At 34.2% G+C, this 24,445-nt stretch overlaps 1 protein-coding gene across 3 annotated transcripts in view; it reads left to right on the top strand.

Moving 5' to 3' along the window:
* FAM126A (family with sequence similarity 126 member A) overlaps window positions 1-17,760 on the top strand; it is a 91,634-nt gene extending 73,874 nt beyond the window's left edge. For 2 of the 3 annotated variants that reach the window (XM_036863105.1, XM_036863104.1), the window contains one exon: window positions 12,833-17,760. In XM_036863105.1, coding sequence (XP_036719000.1) covers window positions 12,833-13,407 — 575 coding nt within the window. In that variant the 3' untranslated portion in view covers window positions 13,408-17,760. Of the gene's footprint in view, window positions 1-11,737; window positions 12,034-12,832 lie in introns of all 3 variants that reach the window. The other variant, XM_036863106.1, reaches the window with a different exon arrangement.
* Window positions 17,761-24,445: the final 6,685 nt, after the last annotated feature.

Raw genomic sequence — 24,445 nt, 5'->3', positions numbered from 1 at the left:
TCTCTTTTTTCTTTTATTTGTGTCTTTTTAAAAAATTGATATATAATTGACATATAACATTAGTTTCAGGTGTACAACATAATGATTCAATATATGGATATATTGTGAAATGTGATCACAATAAGTCTAGTTAACATGCATTTCCACACATAGTTACCCTTTTTTCCCCTCATGATGAAAACTTGTAAGATCTCTCTAAGCAACTTTCAAATACATCATACAGTATTATTATTAACTACAGTCACCATGCTGTACATTACATTCGCAAGACTTATGTTTTTATAACTGGAAGTTTGTACCTGTTAATCACTTTCACCCATTTCACCCACTCCCACTTCCCACCTCTGATCTCTGTATTTAAGAGTTTTTTAGATTCCACATATAAGGAATCTCATATGGTATTTGTCTTTCTCTGTCTGACTTATTTCTTAGCATAATGCCCTCAAGGTCCATCCATGTTGTTACAAGTGACAGGAGTTCCTTCTTTTATGGATAAATGATATTCCATTGTATATATACCACATTTTCCTTGTTCATTCATTTCTCAATGGACATTTAGGTTGCTTCCATATTTATGTCTTTATTTATTGCCTCTCTCCTGTTTTCTCCGTTTTCCATCCTAGCTGGAGAGAAGAGGGGCAGGAGTAAATGAGGTTGTCCCACAGAAGCAGCCAAGCAGAACTTTCTTTTTTTCTTTCCATCTCCCTTTTTCATTAAGGAATATAGATAATTGAGCCATTAGTGTGTTTGCACATCTGAGTCACCAAAAATTGCACACGCAAATAAATACATTAAATTGGAGCAGTTAATCACATGTATTCTTTTTCTTATTTGTAACTGAAAAAATCTCTTTGTTTTTACAGCCAAAACCAATTCATGTTTTAGTCCTTCAGAAATTAATTTTGAACAATTTTAATCATTTGCATTCAAAAATTTTTTTCTGAGCTCTTTTAGAATGTATCAATATTTCAGGATTCTCTGAAGCTTCACAGATCTGCCATTCTTAAAGTTAACAATTTATCTATAGTTTATATTTTAATGGAAAACGTTCTTTTGGAAGGTAAAAAATTACTTTAGCTTTAGCATTTCCACACATTTCAGAACATATATCCCTTGCCATCATCTTATTATTGTGAAATAACAACCCAAATTTCTAGAATTATATTTTGGACGGTTCAATTTTAAAATTATTATTATTAATAAAAGTTATTTTTAAGAGCAGTTTTAGGCTCACAACAAAATTGAGTGGAAAGTACAGAGTTCCCATACACCCTCTGACCACTGCCCTCTATCAACATGCTTTATCCACCCTGACTATCAACATCCCAAGCCAGGGAGATGTCGCAAGGCCCTGTAATTTTAATTTTGATCAGACAGTGACTAAATAGGGTGATTTTTAAAGAAAGGTTGGTTTCAGCTGAAGTATTATTTTGGAGAGACATGTTTGAGAACTAGTGTGTTTGCCTGATTTTCCCCACTTTTCAATTAATTATTTTAATATTATAGTGGCGTGGCTTAACTTAATGTTGTGTTTTCAGACTTTTTAAACTTTGTGTGTAAATTTTTGAGAAAGTTTTAATGAATTCATAATTCCATGTCAATACATATGTTTGGAAAGTAAAATTACAATGTAGAGTTGCTGCTTTTGACTTTCAAGGGTCATAGTTTCAGAATTAATAGCTTTATATATATTTATATAGATTTGTTTATATATATTTGTTAATTATTTTAAGCATATTGTATTTCACTTAGTGTGTATTTTTTAAACCTAGATTTTTGAGCCACCTACAGATTGAGGGCCATTTAGAAGGCATAATTTGAAAGTAAAATGCAATTAGAGAAAGATAATAATTGAATAAAGATTTTAAAAAGCATTAAGTAAGTTAAGAGAAGAATGTGAGTAGATGATGACCGTCACAAGAATCAAAATGAAAATTCCAATAAGAAAAATAAAACAGTGAAATAATCAATTTTTAAAATTAATAATAAAAATGCAGGGTTTTTTTCTTAAATATTTATTACGTTTAAAAAATAAACAGAGCTAAAAGGAAAACAGAAGGTATTTCTTTATAATTATGCTTCTGTTCTATAGTTATTCTTAAATGTTGCTTCTAAAGCCATTTTCATTATCTACCATTTCAGCTATAAGAGCCCTTTTTCTTAAATCCCTGAATGATTCTCTACAAGATTCTGTTATATAATCTATACTTATTTATTTCCTTGTACTTTTCCATTCCTTCTCCTCTCCCAGAGCAAATTTAATTGCTATTTTTTTTTCTTTGTCTGTTTCCTCACCACCACCACCATTATGACTCACTCTTCTTCCACTTTTTAAAAAATTATCTATACTTGGAACAATGTAACAACTTTCCTCCTTTCTTTTAAAATGGTTGTTGAAATACCCATTCCATAAAAGTCCCCTAATTAAGTTATGGTTGCAAATAATGAGTGCTTATAATTTTTGCCAACTAGTTATCTGATAAAAGTCTTATCTAGTGAAATCCTAATTCTTTATTACTGCCCACCATTTTTCCACTTGTGTATTTGTGAGATAATGAGACAAGTCAGTGAAAAGCATTTCGGTATGCTTTAAAGCACTATGTAAAGGCTGACTTTTATTAATTTAAAACTATTTACTTTGTTTTATTAACTGCTCAATAATTGTATTCTTGATAAGCTTTTATTAGCCAGCTTGCTATTCAAATCGTCCTGTGATTGATTAACCCTTTCATTGGCTTTCCTCAATTTGAGACAAACATGTTTAGTTTGAGTGTAATATCAAACAAAAAAGTATACATATGTGATATAATAGTAATGATCAGTTTAATGATTTTTTTGTAATTTCTAAAGCCCTGAGGTATAGTACTCTATTATCTGACATGTATAACACCATTACAGTCAGGATTTTTTAGAATGTTGTTTTAATACTTGTTGTCTCAATCCCAAATTGACATGTAACTAGAATAGATTGAACTTGTATTCTCATTTATGTACGGTTACAACTGTTTGCAACAGGTAGGTGTAACAATAGAAGCAATATTTGTAATCTAGATTCTTTGAATTTTGCCCTGCTTTTGGTCCTGGCATATGTTAAATGGTTTATTTTTATAATATTGCATTTCATTATTTTGACTTAGGAGATCCAAGAGTACAGAGTTTTAAGTAGTGAAAAAGAATGGAAAATAAGTACTATATATATTTTAAGTCTTCTAACTTAGTAATGCCAAATCAGTACCCTGAGAATTTTAGAGTATTTAATTAATTATATGGAATGTTTAAGTGAAAAATGAAACAAAATATAGTTTACATGGAGTGAATCTAAAGAAAGTGAAGTTTCATGTTGTTACAGCTGTTTATTGCATTTTCAGCATTAAGTTCCTATTTAAAGGATGCCAAGGTAGTTAAATAAATTTAAATGATTGTAATAAAATTCAAAGATACCTGTGATTATGTTTTTAAAAAATGACAAAAAATGTGATTTGTTTCAGTTTGCCCAGTGATTTAGGACTAGCTTATTAGATGAGATAAGAAATGGAACAATAAAAAGATGCAATTCATGTTGGAAAATAGTTTATTTAAAACTGATTATTTAAAAAAACAGATGTTGATTTAGAAAATGTTAATAAATTTCTATCATATAATAACATATTGATAAAATAGGACATTAATAACTTTGTAACTGTTGAACAAATCGGAATAATTATAAGAGGTATATTTTAGTTAAATATTAAAAAAATGATTATTTGTAAATATTTCAAAACGTTTAAGCTAGTCTTTCTAAATACTGCAGAAGGTAAATGCTGTAAATCTTGACACGGAACATTTATTTTGTGAATCAGATTTTATGACTTTGTAAGTAAAGCATTTGAGGAAAAACAAAATTGCTGATAGTTATAAAAGCGTTTTGAAAAATGAAGAAATGGTAATTTTAAACGCAAAAGTAGCAAACTTTAAAGAATTGGCTATTGGAATTCTACATGTGCAATTAGAAATTTATAATGCTTATGTTTTTATTTTAAAAGTTGTTTATGCTTTTTAAAGAAATTTAGAAAAAATCATTTTGAGAAGCTCCATTATTTTTAGATTCTAAAATGCTGTTTGAGGAACAAATTTTCTTTTCCCTATATAGATGATAAAACATCGGAACCAAAAATAAGCATTTCCTTCTGACCAAACTTAGCATTGCATGAATTTTAACTGACATTTTTTATATTGATCTTTTACTCATGGAAGATAAAATAATATATTAGAAAATATTGGGTGACACAAAGAAAAAGGACATATTGACCAGAGAGCTAAAATACAATTGACACATGTGAACATTAGGCTTAAAGAGGAAGACAGTAGTCTTAAGACTCCTGGCCAACTTTAGAAGCAAACAAAAAAATCTTAGTTTATTTCTAGGTAAAATAAAGTAAAGTAATTTTCTCTACAGAGAAGCAAGATAGTTAAAATTATTGGTTTTATGAGGCAAAAACAGTTGTTTGTAAATGCCTGTGTTCTACATTTTTTTTTTTTTTTTTACTAAGGATGCCTTATATAATTCTGGCTGTAGTTAAGGAACTTATTATTTATTGTTATTTATTATTGAGCTTTACCCTTCCCCCAACCTTTTAAGGAGCATTTGTTGCACAATGCGCACGGAGGAAGAAATAAGCTTTTATAGATAGTTTTTTAGTAGATATTGCTTACCTGTTTTTGGTCTCTCTGGTCATGAGGATCTTTAATCATGGAGGATTCACCTGATCCAGCAACAGTGTTGGCAGTTCTCAAAGAGATTTTTTTTATACTTGAGACTTAATAAAGATGACAGAAGTTATTGCAAGTAATTGAATTTACCTCGATAAGGAGAATTGTGTCATTTACTATATACACAAGTTAAAGACTTGACTGTTCTTACTTAAGGAATCTGGTAATATTTCCTAACCAGTGTGTCCGTAAATAAATTGTTCTTGTCCAGACTGTGTTTTTTCTTTGTGACCCAGGCTGCTCTTTTCTTACCTGGAGATTCTGCTTCTGGCTTCAGGATTAATATTACTAAATCTTAGTAATTCATGTTCTTGCTCAGAGTGCAGCCCCTTAACTGCCAGGACCTTATTCTGTGTTTCTATGGCAGCTTTACTTTACTCTAATCTGCCTTGCAAATTACTGACCCAGGCTGTGGACTGTTACAGTGCTGTTCTTTCTAACCCAGGACACACTTTGTGCTCAATATTTTGTGTTATACAGATGTGACTTCTATCGATAAAGAATGCTAATAAAGTACCCAAATAATTTATCTGTGTACTTGTCAGTGGCTGCCCATTGCAATCAGAACAAAGTCTAAGCTCTGTACTATGGCATAGGTGGCCCTGGTGATGTCTTACCTACCACTTTGACGTCATCTGAAGACCACTCTTACCTTTCCTTCTAACCCTTCAACGTTCTAAGCCATTTCTGCCTTAGGGACTTTGTACTAGGAATTGGGGATATTTGAGCTGAGATATGAATTATTAATAAGTGCCAGCTTGAACTCTCTTCCTCCACACTGTTGTGTAGCCAGTGCTTTTTCATCATTCAGATCTCAGTTCAAATATCCTTTCTTCAAAGAGGTCTTCCCAGACCACCCATCTAAAGTAGACTTTCTCCCCACTACCCTGCTTACTCTTTCCCATTATTCTTTTCTTCATTGCATTTTCCACTATCTAAAATTCTCTTGTTTACTTAATTACCATACTACAATCTAAGTTCTGTGAGGGCAGTGTCTTTGTCTGTCTGGTTGGCCATTGTATCCCCAGAGTCTAAAACAATGTCTAGCACGTAATAGGTGCTCAAGAAATAGTTGAATGCATGAATAAGTGAATAAATGATAAATTTATAATATAGACTGAGCAATTTGCTTCTTTTTCCCTTATTTTATTGAAAAACAGTGCAACAACATGATAGTAAACTGGGTAGAGGAATATTCACTTATAATCCCGGTACTTAAAGAGTTACCATTTTACAGTTTTTTTTTTCCATATGTATATGTATTTTTCATAGTTATGCTCTAATTAATTTTTTTTTACATACTGTGCTTTTGTTGAGTTAACACTGTCAAACATTTTCCCAAGTTCTCCTAGTAAGTCCCATTATTTTAACGGCTATATAATACCACATTGAGTTTATATTCCAGCATTTACTTAACCATTTCCTTAATATGCTAAATAATTTGTTTCTAACTTTTTGCTGTTATGGATAACACTGCAATGAATAGCTTAATGAATATAAACATTTGTCTTCCATTGAATAGAATGAATTGTAAACATTAAACTGGGTAATATGAAATTGTTCAGGTATTTTATGACATTTAAAATATATCTTATAAATTGTAAAGGAATATGTATGACTTTCTTCTGGGGTCTACTCTAAAATGCTTTTCATAATTAATGTCAAAATTGTATAATACAGATTAATTTTTTTTAATGTCAGCTTATTTTATTGATTTTGCAAATGAATTTGCAAGTGCCTTAGGTCATAACCAGGTTCCTTTCTTTTTTTTTTTTTTTTTTTGATTCACCTTGATTGTCTTTTTTTTTTTCCAGATTCCTTTAGACTTATGAATCAGTCTGAGTACAGAGTTGTATAAATTCTGTGAATAATAAATTGTTCCTTTATTTAAATTGTCACTTTTAGTAAGTAGGGCAGCTGTGAAAAAATAGAAGCTAAAGCTAAGATAAAGAGTTTCATGAGTGACATAATGGAATAGATATTTGGGATTATAAAATTACATATGAGAGAAATCACAACTTTTCATGATCAGTTTTAATGATATTTGCAATTTGTTTCACCTTTTTTTTTTTTTTCCTCAAAGCCAGAAGAAATTTTGTAGGGAGAAATGATTTGAGTGCCTTTGAGAACCAATTTGGAAATGTCTATTAAAAGTATTCTTTAACTCTCCTCATATCTATACATGGAGAGAATGTTACCTATTTATAGAGGTTATACAAATAAAATATTCTCTGAGAAGTTTCTCTTTGCATCTTTTTTGAACTTTTCATATTATTTGAAGTCAAATGTAAGTACTGTTTTTTTATAGGTATAGAACAATCATAACACATTTTGCATAAAATTTTAAGCTCTGGGCTTTTAAGCAGATTCTATTTTCTTATGCATTTATATTCCCTTAAAACATCTCCTTTATGGTCTTTTTAAAGAAAGAATAACTTTCTCTTCTTATCCTCTAGATAACATAATAAAAGAACTATAGATTTAAAAATAAAGTCTTTCTGATGTTAATAAGCATTTTACTAAACCTACATTTAGAGGCAGCTACTACACTTCTCTAAAACAAAAAGCCTTTGCTTTCCTTCGCCATCTAAAAATTCTTTTTTTTTTTTGGCCACGCAACGCAGCATGTGGGATCTTAGTTTCCCTACCAGGGGTTGAACCCGCACCCCCTGCATTGGAAGTGCAGAGTTTTAACCACTCGACCACCAGGGAAGTCCCTAAAAATTCTTTTATGCTATACATTATTTTTTCATTTTATCAAGTCAGGTAACACATTCCCAGCTTACCTTTCTCATTCCTTCTTTATGTTCTTTCAACTTCATTTATTTTAAAAATTTCACCTCATAACTGGAGATTCATTCAATTTATCAAACAAATGTTTATTAGGCACGTACTTAATGCAATCTTCTTTCCTAGGAACTAGGTATACAGCAGTGACCAGATAAAAATCCCTGGCCTCATGGAACTTACATCTGGTAGACAAGATAAATAATTGTAGGTTAGAAAGTAATGAAGTGCTAAGAAGAAAAAGAAACAAAGTAGGGAAGAGGGCATATGAAATATGGGGAATATTGAAACTTGATGGGATGATCAGGGAAGACTTCACTGAGAAGGTTTTGAGAAAAGACCTGAAGGAAGTAAGGAGGTGAGCCATGTAGCTATGTGGGGAAGAGCATTCCAGGCCTAGAGAATAGCAAGACCAATAAGAAGTTGTGTGTAGGGGGATTGGGTCACAGAATTATATAGGGGAAGAAGTTGGAGAAATAATAAGAGAGCAAGATAACATAACAGATATTTGTTATGTAATTATCTTTCTTTATCCTGTAATTTTCCTGAGAGTTATATTTCTTTTCTTTCTAGCTCTGTGCAGAATTACATGTTTTTCTTTCTATGAATTTACTTTAATAAGCAGTTTAAAAGTTTTGTGGTTTTTACCATTTTTGAGTGATAACATACATAAATGAATTAAAGATTTTTGCTTGTGGAAAAACATATCTTGTTTTTCCACATGCCAGGTAATTTCATGATTTAAAAAAATTAATGTTATTGTTTCTTGGGCTGCAGATCTTTACCGTTATCCCAGTGAATGTGATTAGCAATCCAATTGCCTATTGCTATTTTATATAATATTCTTGTCATTTTCTAGTTTTCCTGCAAAATTCTAAATTTTCACATTGCAGCACCATTTTAATTTTCATTGACATCTTTTAAAAAATAAACCCAATTAAAAAAATAAATTGAAGTAAGTCAGAAAGAGAAGAACAAATACAGTATGCTAACACATATATATGGAATCTAAGGAAAAAAAAAAAAAAAGTCATGAAGAACCTAGTGGCAAGACGGGAATAAAGACACAGACCTACTAGAGAATGGACTTGAAGATATGGGGAGGGGGAAGGGTAAGATGTGACAAAGGGTAAGATGTGACAAAGTGTGATATAGCACTGACATATATACACTACCAAACGTAAAATAGATAGCTGGTGGGAAGCAACCGCATAGCACAGGGAGATCAGCTCTGTGCTTTGTGACCACCTAGAGGTGTGGGATAGGGAGGGTGGGAGGGAGGGAGATGAAAGAGGGAAGAGATATGGGAACATATGTGTATGTGTAGCTGATTTACTTTGTTATAAAGCAGAAACCGGCACACCATTGTAAAGCAATTATACTCCAATAAAGATGTTAAAAAAATTAATTAATTAATTAATTAACCTTGAGAGTTATGACTTACTTAGGTTTTCTTAGAGATTTATTTGCTCTTGCTCTGTGTTCAGCCAAAGTAATTCATTTGCTTTCTATGAAATGACCAGGAATCTAAGCAAGTAAGTTAAATGTAATTGAAAAATGTCTATCAGAGAATATTTAACTCAAGTTGACTTTAATGAATTGAAGAGTTAGAATTTATAGTATGTTATACTGTTTAGATCCCCTATACAATAGTTGTTTTAGCTCTTTCTGAACTTCAGTTTCCTTGTCTGTAAATGGGAGTCAAATTGCCTGCTTCAGAGGTGCACCAGCACATTATTCTGAGAATATAATTGAATAATATATGTGAACACTCTCAAGAAGACTATTTAGTGCCAATCAATGTAGTAGATTGTTTTCTATTCTGCTAGGCTACTTATGCTTATCTTTTAAAATTTTGTTAAATTTTAGTTATCATTGGCTTTGTTATGTCTGGATAATTTCAACAGTTTATAATTATTTTGGACTAATAGACCCCATTAATAGATCTTTTGTGAAGCTGCTTCTACAGTGTAAATGGACAATTCTTGGTTGTCACCAACAATTGTGCCATGCTGATTTTACTCTCAGTTGCAGTGGCCTCTGGCATTTACCTCAGTTAGATTTTACTTGCCCTCACTTTGTTTTTGTTTTTTGTTTTTTTAAAATTAATTTTTATTGGAGTATAGTTGCTTTACGATGTTGTGTTACTTGCCCTCACATTGAAGACAACTATTAGCAATGGGGAATGGGCTTGTTTGGAACTTCTTAGTCTCATTAAACCTCTATTAGGGAAGCAGAAGCAGCAATGTGATACTACCTCATCAACATGCTTTGGTCTCTCTAGGAAATAAAAATTTCATTTAGAGTATATTCAGTCAAAAGACGTGGATGGACCTAGAGTCTGTCGTACAGAGTGAAGTAAGTCAGAGAAAAACAAATATTGTATATTAATGCATATATGTGGAATCTAGAAAAATGGTACAGATGAACCTATTTGCAGGGCAGGAATAGAGACACAGATGTAGAGAACGGACGTGTGGACCTGCGGTGTGGGAGGTGGTGTGGGATGAATTGGGGGATTGGGATTGACATATACACACTACCGTGTGTAAAACAGATAGCTAGTGGGAGCCTGCTGTATAGTGCAGGGAGCTCAGCTCCGTGCTCTGTTTTGACCTAGGTGGGTGGGATGGGGGGGTGTGTGGTGGGAGGGAGGTCCAAGAGGGAGGGGATATATGTATACATATAGCTGATTCACTTTGTTGTACAGCAGAAACTAACACAACATTGTAAAGCAACTGTACCCCAATTAAAAAAAAAAAAGTTTATGAAGCACTAGGTAATTGGGAAATTAATATACCAGCACATTGGCCTACCAGCGCAGGGCAATATGAAGCTTTGAGGACCTTTGGAGGTGCATATTGCTGCTGGGTATGGAGTACCCAGGGCATCCATAATACCTTTCATTTTAAGTTTTCAAAATTTGAAAGAATCAGAATAGAGCAGTGGTTCGTAAACTTTGCTGCACATTGGTCATGTGGGAACTTTTAAAAATCCCAGTGCCCAGGTCATAGCTCATACTATTTAAATCAGAATGTATACGGTGAGAGCCAGGCATTCGTAGTACTTAAAGATGCACAGCAAAGTGGGCACCCACAGAAATATATGGTTCTGGCCGCCAATCTTTTACCTGTTACTGTTTCACATGCTGTAGCACCATTCAGGAGACCTTGAAATGAAAAATATTTGAAAGTAGTGGATTAGTAATGTCCCTCACACAGATTTGTGTTCTACATTTTAAAAGAGTATATACTGTTTTACATAGTCTTATGGTGTTTTGAACTTTAACTTTCATTACTGGTCCATGGTAGACATATTCATGTTATTTTTTCCCATCTGTTACGGATATTTCCTTGACAACTTTAAATAAACCATGGCTTTGTGATTTGAGAAGCAATAAAATGTCTACAAGTATTAACTCGTTAGGAGTTTCATTCGTTTGTTTCAATTCCAAATGACCATTTTCAGAATAAAGGACAAACAGCCAATTTGTTTTTCCAAATCCATTTTTATTTTTCTCCAGTTTAGTAATGAATGGTTACAAATTAGCCTAAATTTATGGAATTAGTATGAGTCTGAAGGAATAGACTGTTTAATTATGTCACAGCTGCATTAATATTTACTAATATACAAGATGATTGGTGTGTGAAACAAAAACTATACCTGTAGCATTACTAACCATGATATAAGTGCATAAGCATTTTTCAAATATCATGGTTTATTAAGGCAGTCTCAGTGTAATCTAATAAAAAACTTGTGCAAGGGGAATTCCTAAGTGGCTTGGTTCCTCATGTTAAGAAGAGCTAGAGTTTTGGCTGTAAATCCTTGAAAATTTGCCTAAAGCTTGACATAAGTTCAAGTGGTCACAATATTATCTTAAAAATAATAGAAATTCTATTTTAAACTATAAAAAAATTTCTGTTTCATAGTCCATGTCAAATATGTGTGTGAAAAAATACAGAACATTAACTGATGCTCTGAGTTTTGTCATTGTCATTTGAAATTAAAGAACATGACCCCATTGTCTCCAGTGCTGTCAGAGTATGGTAAATTATGGGAATTTCTACAGTGCAAATATTTGGCTTAACACCTAACATTCACTCGTCCAATTTTTGTTTTGGATCTTTTTGCTTTTCTTGTTTTGCATTTTTATTTTGTTTTGTTTTCAGCCATCATTTTGTCTTATCATCTTCAATTCTAGAGCAACCTGACAACAATAATGATACTACTGAATTGGGCATCCTTGTCATTCCTGAGATTAGTGTCACAAATGTGGCCGGAGAGAGGACCGGGAATGGGGAAAAAGGCAGAACACTAGGAGAGATTGATGCTCAGCATATACAGGGTGTACAGGAAACAACCACAGATCCTAGAACTGAGAGCAAAGGCTTGCCAGAGATCAGGAGGCAAAAATCTGTAAGAAAAATGATGGAGGATGGAATAAACTCACCTGGCAGAGTGCAGTTTTAGCAGAGCACTTTATAGCTGCACTCCAAGGTATCTCATGGCAAAGGGTCACTGCTGCATGTTTTAAGCAACAGTTGCACAGTCACAAAAATTTTGCATGTCACCTAATCAAAATGCATGAATTATGTACCACAGTTTCTCAATGACTCTTAATGCTCTTTGGAATGGTCGTAGCTCTGCTGTCTCTGAGTAAATAGTTATGAAAATGAGGCAGAAAACTGCTTCCAAAATAATTTTCTGCTTATGTTTTGAGATCTAAAATTACTTTTTTATCTGTGTATTTTTGCCATCTTTGATACGAAGGAGAATGTATAAAGAATTTTAACAAGTTTGAGCTTGTGATACTTATGGTCTGTATCTTTTTCTCTTAGTAAAATAATCTAGAATGTGGAGTGCAACCTTTAAAAAAATCTTTGAAATATTTTAATACCATTTTTTAAAAAGTTCCTTGGTATGATCTTTGATTTTACACTGCTTTGCTACTGGGGGAGAGTTTACCTCTAGTTTTACTGTGTGGTATTTTTCCTAATTGTTTCTGATCTTTTGCATGAATAGTAAGAGAACTTTTTCTAAAAACACAGTGGGGTGTGGTTTATGGCATGCTTTTTGTTTAATACACTCTAAATTACTCTTATTTAATTATAATGAACTATTGTTGACATTTTATAGAATGTTTTGATTATCCTTTGATTTTGGTCTATAATCTGTTGCCTTACATATTATGCTAAAATTTAATGTATTTAAAGTATACTTGATTTGGTATGAATCATGAAAAAACAATTACTTAAAATGCTTCATGTTAATTAATTTTTGTTATTTCTTTGTTTAGGAAATACAGAATTAACAGGTCAAGAAGAACTGATGGAGATATCTGAAGTTGACGAGGGATTTTATTCCAGGGCTGCGTCTAGTATCAGCCAGTCGGGTTTATCAAACAGTAGTCAAAATTGTAGTAACAAGGCAAGTGTAGGAAAGACTCAGAGACGGTCAGGAGGAAACAAAACTGGAGGAAAAGAAAAAGAAACTGCAGGGGAGTCTTGCAAAGATCACTTTGCTCGAAAACAAACTCAGAGAGCCCAAAGTGAGAATCTCGAGCTTCTCTCCTTGAAGAGACTTACATTAACAACCAGCCAATCTCTGCCTAAACCTAGTAGTCATGGTTTGGCTAAGACCGCTGCGACCGTATTCAGTAAATCCTTTGAACAAGTTAGTGGTGTCACAGTCCCATATAACCCATCATCTGCTGTTGGCTGTGGGACTGGGTCAGATAGCAATAGGTTTTCTGCTTGCAGTCTGCAAGAAGAAACGCTTATTTACGTTTCTGAAAGGACTGAACTTCCAATGAAGCATCAAACAGGTCAGCAGAGACCTCCTAGTATTAGCATTACTTTGTCCACAGATTAATTTGTAAGGGTTTTCTCACGTAACCAGTGAATCAGAAAATACGACTTTGCTTCTTCATGAAAGTTCCCAGGGTCGTCTTTCATCCCTGTTCCTGACAGGAGCCCTGATGTCTTAAATTCTGAAGGCTACCTTGACTTTATGAAGGGAATAATGTCTAGGTTGCAGTAAGTTGAAATATGGTTTTGTTATTTCTTGGTTGGTTGTTTTCCCCTTGGCTTGAGTCTTTTTTTTTTTTCTTACTTTCTTATTTGTTTCTGTTGCCCTGAGATTGTCAGTGTGACAATACATTTTGGCAGGCTGTCTGATCAGATTGGTTACAGCTAATGAGAGGTTATGGGTCTTTTTCTTTAATAACTCCTATTTTGGTAGCTGTATGTTTGGCCTTCAGTGTAAGAGGGAATCTCCTTGCATGAGAACAGTTTTTTCAAGGATGAGGCTGTGGTACAACTCCAGGAATTCTACAGCTGGCTGTTCAGCAAGCCAGTCTGAAAAACAGGCATGGGAAAAAACAAAACTGATATGTAAGAAAAGTGCCTGCTAAAAATGTTTGTAACCAGACCATCTTTAAGATTAGTAGAACAGTTTATATAAAGCACTGGAAAATGCCTGGTAACTCTGTAACCTAAAATATTATATGATTCCAGGGGATGGGAAGAGGGGTTTCCATTGTTATCTTTGGAACATGTTTATATCAGAAATCAGACTGCTAGTACATGTGTTGTTTTGAAGTGTTTGATCTGGATTTAGCAGGTGAAAATCCCTTTCGGTTCCTAAGATGTAATAGGCCATAAAAGTGACTTACCCTGCTGCTGGACTTCGGAAATCCTACTTAGTTTGGATTCCCACAATTCAGAGCACACATCATTGAAGACTTCCTGGAAATCACTGAATTTTGCAACCCATCTCTCAAGATACCAGTGTTTACCATATTGAATTGTTTGTCTACAAATGAAGGAAATTAGGTAAATTTTTCATCTATAAAATATCATTGAAAGAAAATAAAAATAGTGAAATATGGACAAAGGACATTTATATATTGACTAATTTAGGGTTATATATGTTTGTGTTCTTAAATTTAAAATTTTAAGTATGAAAAATATTAAGTGTGTTTCTTGTTTTGTGAACAGGCCTATTTGAAATGTTCTTGTTATGATAGAAAGAATAATCAATGTAGTTGCTCCCAACCAAAAAATAAAAATAAAAAGGCAATATGGCAGAAGCTAAACAAACTTGTATGTAGCTATAGAGAATCAGGTGACCTCCAGATGGATGTAAAAATTTGATGTTTGCTAGTGGTGGTCATTTCAGCTATGGTTGAGGTTCCTTATAAATCAAGTATACTTAAGTAATAATCTAGGGTAAGAGAGAGAAAGCAGGGTTGAGGATGAGAGAGTAAGTTGACTGGAGAGGAAGATGTAGGGAGCTGTCCCCTTGTTAGTGGTTAGTACACAGTGGTTTCCTTATTCACAGTCTTTAGCTGTGGTCACACAGAGAAAATGCTAGTTTTCCTCTTGTACCTGCTTATGCAGAGCTCAAATATGTGAAAAATTTGTTATGTCTTGAAGACTGCTAAAGCATTTTCACTATGAATGGAGTTTTGACCATAACTGCTTTGGCTATCGTTTTAAATCCAGTTCTTCAAAAAGCAAGAACTAGTTTTTATTCAGTAACCCTGAATAAAATATGGTTTTTAACATAAGTGAATTTGATTTTTTTAGTGCCAGTGATAGAAATGGAATAAGATCTATTGGCATACATTGTAGGAAAAAAAAAAAAAGCAAAGCAACCAGACAGTGAAAGTTGATAAAGTATTAATTTAATAGAAATCCTGTGTACAATTTAAATCCTGTGTACAATTACTGTGAATTTCCTATTGTCTTTTTGTAATTCTTTAACAAAGAATTTCCCCTAGGCATAGCTACTAACAATATTAATAATAGTCTTAAGAACTAATTTAAAAGATTGGCATTGGAGGCAAGTTAAGGTGCTTAGGAAACATTGTAGAATAAGTCTGAGGAAACATTAGCTGGCACAAATCAGAGATCAGATTTTAATGTTCAGCTGTTGTAATGGAACCTCATTTTGTTACTATTCTAGATCATTGCTATTATAAATCATTGTGGTCTGAGGACCAGTAAGGAACATTGGCATTACCTGCCATCTTGTTAAAAACGCAGAATTTCAGAGCCACCTTAGATCTACTGAATCATAATCTGCCGTTTAATAAGATCTCAGGTGATTATTATGTACATTAAAGTTTGAGAAGACAGTATCAAAGTGCAAATAAATCACTTATCTAATATTTAGAATTCTCAGTGGTCTCACAACCCTAGATCAAATATGTTGGATACTGGATCATTATAATCTTCATTGTTTTTAAAGCTAATTAATTTTTTAAGAGTGTCAACTGACTTAAGTCCCCTAATTCTAAATTTTTAATGAATCTCATTTATTTTTACAATAAAAATGTTAACATTTTATATTCTTCTATTATTTGAAAGTGGAATCAGAGCTGTAGATGCCTACAATTTTAAGTATGAAAGGGGTACCACCCTTTTACACAATGCACAACAAATCTGCATGTGTTTTTTCTTTTAAAAACCCTGAAGGCTTACTCAAAGGAGTGGTTCTGAATTTTTGCTCCAAGTAATTTGTCCCAGTTGATTTTCTGGAATGTGGAGTTACGTTAACAGTAAAATTCTTTCGTAGTACCTTTGATACTATTTCAAATAAAGATTATACACTTGAAAATTTTTATAGCAGTTATTAATACTGGGTAATGCTAACTGTGGTAACAATGGTAGTTATCCCTACTCTTCTTGTCCCACTCACTTTCCCAAATTTGAAAGTTGGAGTGGCTTTTGTAGGTCATTTTCTTATGAAGATGCTGATGTGACCATTTGGTCACAGAACTTCTGTATATCCAGAGTAATACCTTTTACCACAAGAAGGATTCTGCACAAAACTGGGGCCTTGCACCCCATAGCTCAGAGGATCTGCGCAGACATTGTAGTCCCATTCCACATTTTAAACCTCTAAAAGATTCTTGAAATTACCCAACTTCTCACTCTTCAGATACCCGACTACCTGGGATATTCTAGTGAAGCTGAGTGCCAGCTTTTCCGTTTTAGAATCCAAGTGGAGAGAGAAACAAAGACTTCAGGGGAGTGTCCCAGGGCAGGTGAGCACCCTGGAATCCCTTATTATACCACCATGGAACTTTTAAAGGCAGCTCTGTAGATTTGAAGAGTAGAAATTCTCAGTCCTTAAATGATTTCAGTGTGTTTTGAAAAAGCAATATTTCATTGCTCTTTTCAATTATGAAGTAACTGCTTAGCAAACATTATTCAATAATAATTATAAAAATTATTATTAACTTTTAAAGACAGAAAGTTAAAATAAAGGGAAATAAAATTTTTAAACCAAAATAGATGAAAAATGATCCCATTTTTAAGGGATTTTGTCTATTTTGGAAGAATAAAATTAAAGTGTTGAAACCTTTAAATTGTAAAGAAAAATACACCCTGAGACCTAATTTTCAGCAGGTATTTAAAGTAAGGCTATTTAACGTTTGAGTCTATAGGCACAGTAAGTCTACACTTTATTAAAGGGAAGCACATCAAGGAAATATATATGTTAAATAATGTAACTGAAAAAATATTTTTTAAAAAGCCATTTAAAAAAATAATTTGATGGGTACTTAAATTAATCATTGTAGATAGAAGTTAATGTATAATAGTGTCTTCCCAATCTTTGGATAAAAAATAAACTCTCTAGTCCTTTAATTAGCATGAATTTATACTTTTAGATTAATTGCTTAGTAAAATTATACCCAATACTTTGAGTTATTCACATTTATATTTAATATTGTTAAATTCTTCATCAGAGAACAGAAATATGTTGTCTTCTGTATTTTGTAACTTGTGCATACCTAAAGAGATTAGCAGTGAACGTTTTAGAAGATGCTTTTGTGTTTTTTAATAGAGTTCTAGAGTACTTATGTCTTGATATGAAGTTTCTACTAGTAAACTCAAGGTCCTATTTCACATACTGTTATTTTCTCTTATGTGGAGTTTATTGTGTACCTCTTATCTTTATTTCTAATCACGTAGTGATACTAATCTTTTCATAGTAAATTGACTTGTTTCTAATTGTGTTCCTAGAGTTTACATTCCTAAAGAATAAATTACAACTTTGGATATTTTTATGTGCTCTCTACCTTTTTAAGGCTATGGAAATAAACTGGAGTTTAGTTTTTTGAAGATTTGTGTATTTGTGTAAATGTTCTCCATATGCAATACTTTATACAGCAGTGTTGCCTCTTGTTTTAATGAAATAAAAACTGAAAAAATATTTTTTCCAGATCACTTTACTAATTTAAAAATCGTCATAAAATTTTGCAAAAGTCACAATGTGGAGGAAGAAATTAAAGGAGGAAGACTTAGGTGAGTTGAGCCATTGAGAGCTTTTGGGAGTAAGCCATAGGACAGTGACATCTCATTCCTGGCTTTACGTTTTACATGGCTAAGGATGAGAAGTGTGACAAGTTCATTAGTATCCATCCAGAAGAAGATGAGCTCCATGGGTCATGCACCAGTGACTGATTATTTGTCATACCAGAAGTACAGGCAAATTTAGATAACAGTGCTTTGCCCTTTTATCTTTCATATGGGTCTTTATCTCTTGAGTGCAGAGACTATATGCCCCTAGTTCCTAGCATAGGACTTTGTGCATGGTAGGTATTGAGACATTCAATGAATGTGTGAGTTAGGTTGACGTTAGTTTTGGGAAAGAATCAAGGATAAGGTCTCCAACGTATTGTATTACGGTAAAATTTTAAAATTTCATTTACTGACTCTAGGAAATCTCCATGACATTACTTGAATAGGATTATTGTGTGTGCTTAGAAACAAAACCCTCTTAGAAGCTTGAAAAAAAATCCTGTTGTATAGTTGATTATATATTTGGATAATTCCATTTCATCCGAAGAAGTAAGTAATGTAGGAAATATTTTCTGACTGCTATTAGAGGAGCATTCATAGAAAACAAGAGAAGTGATTTTGTAGGCAGTATGTTAGCCCTATGGAATACAAAGTCTTCTAGTGACTTTAGCAATCCCAATAAATAGTTGACTCACTTCATAGAATCTGTAATACCAGCATATAATTATTTTATAATTATTAAGAAAGGCTTTTACAAATAATTCTAGTCACTTGGTAATTTCCCTTGCATTGTTATTGTGGTGGTAGATAGCTAATATTTGTAGTTAAAATTATGATCTCATTTAATCTTCAGAACAGTCCTATAAAATGATTAGAATTCCCATTTTACAAAAAAGGAAACTGAAGCTCTCAAAAGGTCAGGTGACTTGCCCAAGGTCACTTAGCTGCTGGGTGGAAAGCTAGAGCTTAAACATAGGTCTTGTGACTCTCACTTTTCTATCACTTGGTAAAAGAAGATACTAAGTGAATACTACATAACAGACATGTGTTTGATATTCACTCATTCCATCTGTCTTATAGGTGACAGAGTTAAGTTTTAAGGTCAAAATAAAAGTTTTCCAAAAATAAATTATGGTACATTTTGTAGAGCTTTAGGTAATTGTGTTTCAGTGGTAAACTGAATGCTAGTTATTCTGATATTAAAAGCATAGTAAAATATAAATTAAGATTTTGTTTATTTTTTTACCTGTCAGATAGATAAGGATTAAAAAGATTGATACTAGTATTAGTACAGGTGTGGGGAAATCATTAGTTTAAGAGGCCACTGGCAGGACTTAAATGGGTACAACTAAACTGATGAGCAGTTCAGCAGGATCTGTCAAACTTTAAAGTGCATATACCTTCTGACCTAGCAGTCCTGCTCTTCCATGTTTATTCCACTCTCTATATTGTACAGAAATTTTAGCATAATGTATAAAGGCATTCATTGAAGCATTGCTTGTAATAGCAAAAAAAAAAAAGCAACAATCTAAATGACCGTTAATAGAGGACTGGATAAATTATGGTGCACACATATAGTGGAATATGATGTAGCTGTGAAAAACAACGCAGATGTGTATGTGGTGATTCAGAGAGATTATTTAATAGAATGTTCCCTGAAAAAAACATGTCATAGAGCAATCCCATTTTTACAAGACTTGGGTAGAACATTTAATATGGGTGTATATGTGTTTATATATGTTTATATATTCATCTATGTACATATGTACAGCACATGTATGCTTGCTGGTATGCGGGGAGGAGAGCATTATTTCTCTAAGTATGATCTAAAGACAGCCTGCATTAGGGAAAAAATGGTGCTTTTTAAAATAGAGATTCCTAGGCCTTGTGCTGATCCCTCTAAATCAGAATCACTGAGTGAAGCATGGAAACCTTTATTTCTAACAAGTTTCTCAGTTGATTCTTACACAAACTTAACATTTGGTTTAGCAGCGGACAGCAATGAATTGGTTTTCTCTATGTCTCTGGTAGTGGTTTGTAGTTAGGAAAGACAAATGTGTTTTAAAATTAATTGTTAAACTGAGGTATAGTTGACACATAATGTTATATTAGTTTCAGGTGTACAACATAATGGTTCAATATTTGCATATATTGCAAAATGATGACCACAGTAAGTCTAGTTAATATCCATCACCATACAGAGTTATAAAATGATGTAACTTTTAAGATTTACTCTCTTAGCCATTTTCAGATAAGCAATACAGTATTATTAACTGTAGTGATCATGCTGTATATTAATCCTCATGACTTATGTATTTTATAACTGGAAGTTTGTACCTTTTGACTCCCTTCACCTATTTTGCTCACCTTTCCACCCCTGCCTCTGACTTATTTCACTTAGCATCATGCCCCCAACGTCCATCCATGTTATCACAAATGGCAAGATTTTCTTCTTTTTTATGGCTGTATAATATTCCTGTGTGTGTGTGTGTACCACATTTTCTTTATCCATTCATGTATTGATGGACACTTAACGTTGTTTCAGAAAGGACAAATTTCTGGACCAGATCTTGTGTTCTAAATGGGGCTCCCCCTAAGATAAAGCCAATTAACATTGATTAACATCATCAACATAGACCTGTTAGTGAAAGGTAAATTGACCTGACACACAAAAATGATTCTACTGTATAGTACATGCCAATTAAATGAGCAATCCTTAAAAAAAAAAAACCTTTGCTGTTGTTTAACTCTCAAATATCATCTGGTGACCTGCTAATAAAACAAAATTAAGTACTAAAAGTTAACTGCAGTAAGACAGTGCACCACCTTGATATGCTTACCTGTCTCTCAGAACTAGAAAATTAGCTATTTGTTGAGTTTTGAGACCTGTGCCCAAATGGTTTAAGGCATCTCTGTCAAGACAGGGAACTGATTGGATTTGGCAAAGTTAAGAAATGGTTTAGGATTGGTGGACACAGCAAATAAGGACCTTGAAGAATCTTGATAAGTAAACTGTTACTTGATAAGCCAGTTGTTTGCCCAGGTCAGCAGGTCATTGTCTCTATCCTATAGGAACTTCCTTATGAAAACAAAAAATTAGAGATTGTTCCTGTTTGTGTTTTGTTTTGTTTACCATCTTATCTTTCCTGGGCAAAGGTTTACTGGAATGAACAACTATCTCATATTGACGTAGAGGGCCTACAGTCTTATCTAAGCCATATTGACACTGATAGTTTCAAGTCTGTTTATCTCTCCCCATTCAAAGATTATAAGTCAATACTATAAATACAGCATATTGATACATCGTTAATGACTTATTAGGGTTCTACAGAAGATCTCAGAGATTTCTTCTGAAGCTTCTTGACCCTTATCACACTTGATTTATACTTGTAAAGTGCTGTAATATAATAATCCTCATCACATTGTTCTGTGATTTTCTTTTCACATGTCTGTCTCCCGCACTAGACCGTTGCCCTATGGGAGTTTAGTATAATACCTAATACATGATAGTGAATAAAGATTTGTTTTACTAGATAGAATGTAAATCCAATCCAGGAAATAAGTGGCAACATAGGGACACTGTGTCGCTTCCTCTTCCACTCAAGAGAAGTCTGTGAAACTCATTTGACTCTCTAATGTACATCTGTACAGAGATGAAGGTGAAGGTTGTAAAACTTTACCACTTTGGTTCTTTAACGAGTATCTACATAAAAGTTTTTTGAGAAGTAAATTATGATACATCATGTTTCTTTTTACTTAAACTAATGAATAGCATGAAGATTTTTCTGGGCTTAAGTTTGACTTTTTTTTTCTATCATATTCTCTTCAATATTTCTGTGGCACACATAAGTGATATCTAGACTCTTTAGAAAATAAAGTAGGAAAGACTTAACTTCAACACTACAAATTCTCACTTCTTGCTCCACTTGCTTCCTTTTATAGAAGCTACAAGTATGTTTAACTTTTGTATCCCAGGTCCGTTACTACCTAATGAAGGCCTATAGTGCATTTATCTTAAAACTTGTGTTCTCTTCACTTAGCCAAGATGCTTCTACTTCTGTCTTGCCCCTGTGCTATATAATTTTTACTAATTTTTACTAATTTGTACCCTCTGGAACAACATGTCACCACTTCCTCTTCTATTCTAATTCTACTCTAGTGTGGAATCTCGTTTCAATTCATTTACATCCACCAAGTTGAATTTAATGAGGCAAGGTATGTTTGAAAGGAGAAAACAAGCAAGCAAGCAAACCCATGAACTATACTTATAATAGGAGAGAATATTACAGTTTGCCAAGCAGGAAAAAATTGAGCTGGGTTATACATGCACTGCCGCACAGTATGCTGGTAGTAGTTAGAGGTAAAAACTGTGGCACTACAACCCCACTCAGCAATGGTGGTGGAGGACACTTAGGAGAAGAACTCTTTACAGTGAGAATAAATCTGAGCAGTATTTCTTGTCTGCTCTGCACAGAAGGTAAAGATATCCCAAGGTACAGATCTGCCCCATTTTATAACTCATAGTTGGCCAGGTGGTAGAGGACATGGAAGTAACAAGGTTGGAGGATGAGCGATAAAATTCAGACACTAAATGTATGGTTGGACTTCTCAAAATGGGCTCAGATTGTAAGAATAATTGTTTTCTACATAAATACTAAACAAAGACCCCATTTGAAGGAGATGCTAAGTACTCAGATGGTCAAGATGATTCTGAGGATGTCAGTAGCTCTTTCTTTCATATCCCAGTTCTTGTTCAATCAACTAATGAACAAAGTGGCAATACTGGAAGCAGAAGGGCTATACATGGACTTCAACAATATGGCCCTCCTGGACTTCCCTGGTGGCGCAGTGGTTAAGAATCCTCCTGCCAGCCGCATAGCGCAGGGAGATCAGCTCAGTGTTTTGTGGCCACCTAGAGGGGTGGGATAGGGAGGGTGGGCGGGAGACGCAAGAGGGAGGAGATATGGGGATATATGTACATGTATAGCTGATTCACTTTGTTATAGAGCAGAAACTAATACACCATTGTAAAGCAATTACACTCCGATAAAGATGCTAAAAAAAAAAAAAAAAAGAATCCGCCTGCCAATGCAGGGGACACGAGTTCAATCCCTGGTCTGGTAAGATCCCACATGCTGCGGAGCACTAAGCTGTGCGCCGCAAATACTGAGCCTGTGCTCTGGAGCCCGCGAGCCACAACTACTGAGCCCACGTCCCACAACTACTGAAGCCCGCATGCCTAGAGCCTGTGCTCCGCAACAAGAGAAGCCACCGCTATGAGAAGCCCACGCACCACAACGAAGAGTAGCCTCCACTCGCCGCAACTAGAGAAAGCCCGCGTGCAGCGGTGAAGACCGAATGCAGCCAAAAATAAATAAATATATTTTTTAAAAACTTATAAAATAACAAACAAACAATATGGCCCTCCTTTCGTCAAGGCTTCCCTTATTACTGCCACTGCTAAGAGCCCAGTCTGCCGGCAGGAGTGACAAACCCTAAGATTTCATGCCGTAGGGCAACCAAATAGTTGCCTAGTGGCAGAACAATTATATCAAATCTCTTTTCTCATGGAGAAGCAGCTATTTGTTCATAGAGTAGACACTGTTAATCTGGATTTAGATTTGCCTTCCCTGTCATGCTTCTGTGTGCAACACTAAGTGCCCTATTGACCATCATGATTTTCCTCAAAATATTGCATCTAAGGAACTTGCTTTACAGTGTAAGAAGCAAGGTAGAGGGGGAATTCCACTTCCATTAATGGCAGACTGGGTAATAACATCAAGATTTCCATGGACATCTAGATAATCTGAACGAATTCTTTTTAAAACACAAAAATCTAGAGAGACAAACCCAGCATTGCGGCCACTTCTTACCTGGAGGTATTGGCTGATTCTAGAAGAAGCGCTTAAGGGGATGAGCCGTGCTTTTACTACCCCCAGAAGGCTAGGAGGACAAAAATTGGATACTAGTGCATGCCAACTCATGGGAAGGGGCTTAGAAAACTCCCATGCTTTGGTTTGGGGTCCCAAAAAACTCCACCAGTGAAGGAAAAGTGAATTGAAGGTACACTCCCCCACCCCTCCAAATTCACGGGGAATTTAGCACAGCATCAAATCATCTCAATTCCTGAAACTGAACTGAAGTAATCCCTTAGGTGCCTGGTAACAAACACTCTGTGGAGGAAAGAAAAAACATCTCAAGTGTCAAGTTCCATAATTTTTCAAATTAAATGTTCAGCAGCGAAGAAGAAATAACCAGACACTACTACAGCAGGGCAGCCCTCACTGAGGACAACTAGTGACATTGGATAAAATAATCTAAAACCTCTGTTTGAAACCATTGAAGAAGTTTTAGGCAAACAGGACTCCAAGAGCCAAAATCCTAGAAAGAAGGTGTGCAGGGAAGAGTTTACAGAGCAGGCCTGACATACTATCCTTAGAAAGCCCTGCTTGCAATGTTGGCCTTTGGCTGGCACCTGGGAATTTGGATTATAGGAATGTTCCCACCATTTCCTAACTGATAAGGTAGTTTACTATGTATAAACTGATTATACAAACAACATGGTTTATGCTGAACATCTACTTTCCTCTGGGCAT

The sequence above is a fragment of the Balaenoptera musculus genome, chromosome 9, assembly GCF_009873245.2.
Source record: "Balaenoptera musculus isolate JJ_BM4_2016_0621 chromosome 9, mBalMus1.pri.v3, whole genome shotgun sequence".
Lineage (NCBI taxonomy): Eukaryota > Metazoa > Chordata > Mammalia > Artiodactyla > Balaenopteridae > Balaenoptera > Balaenoptera musculus.
Note: the sequence above shows the minus strand (reverse complement) of the source record. Positions and strands in the feature narration are given on the sequence as shown.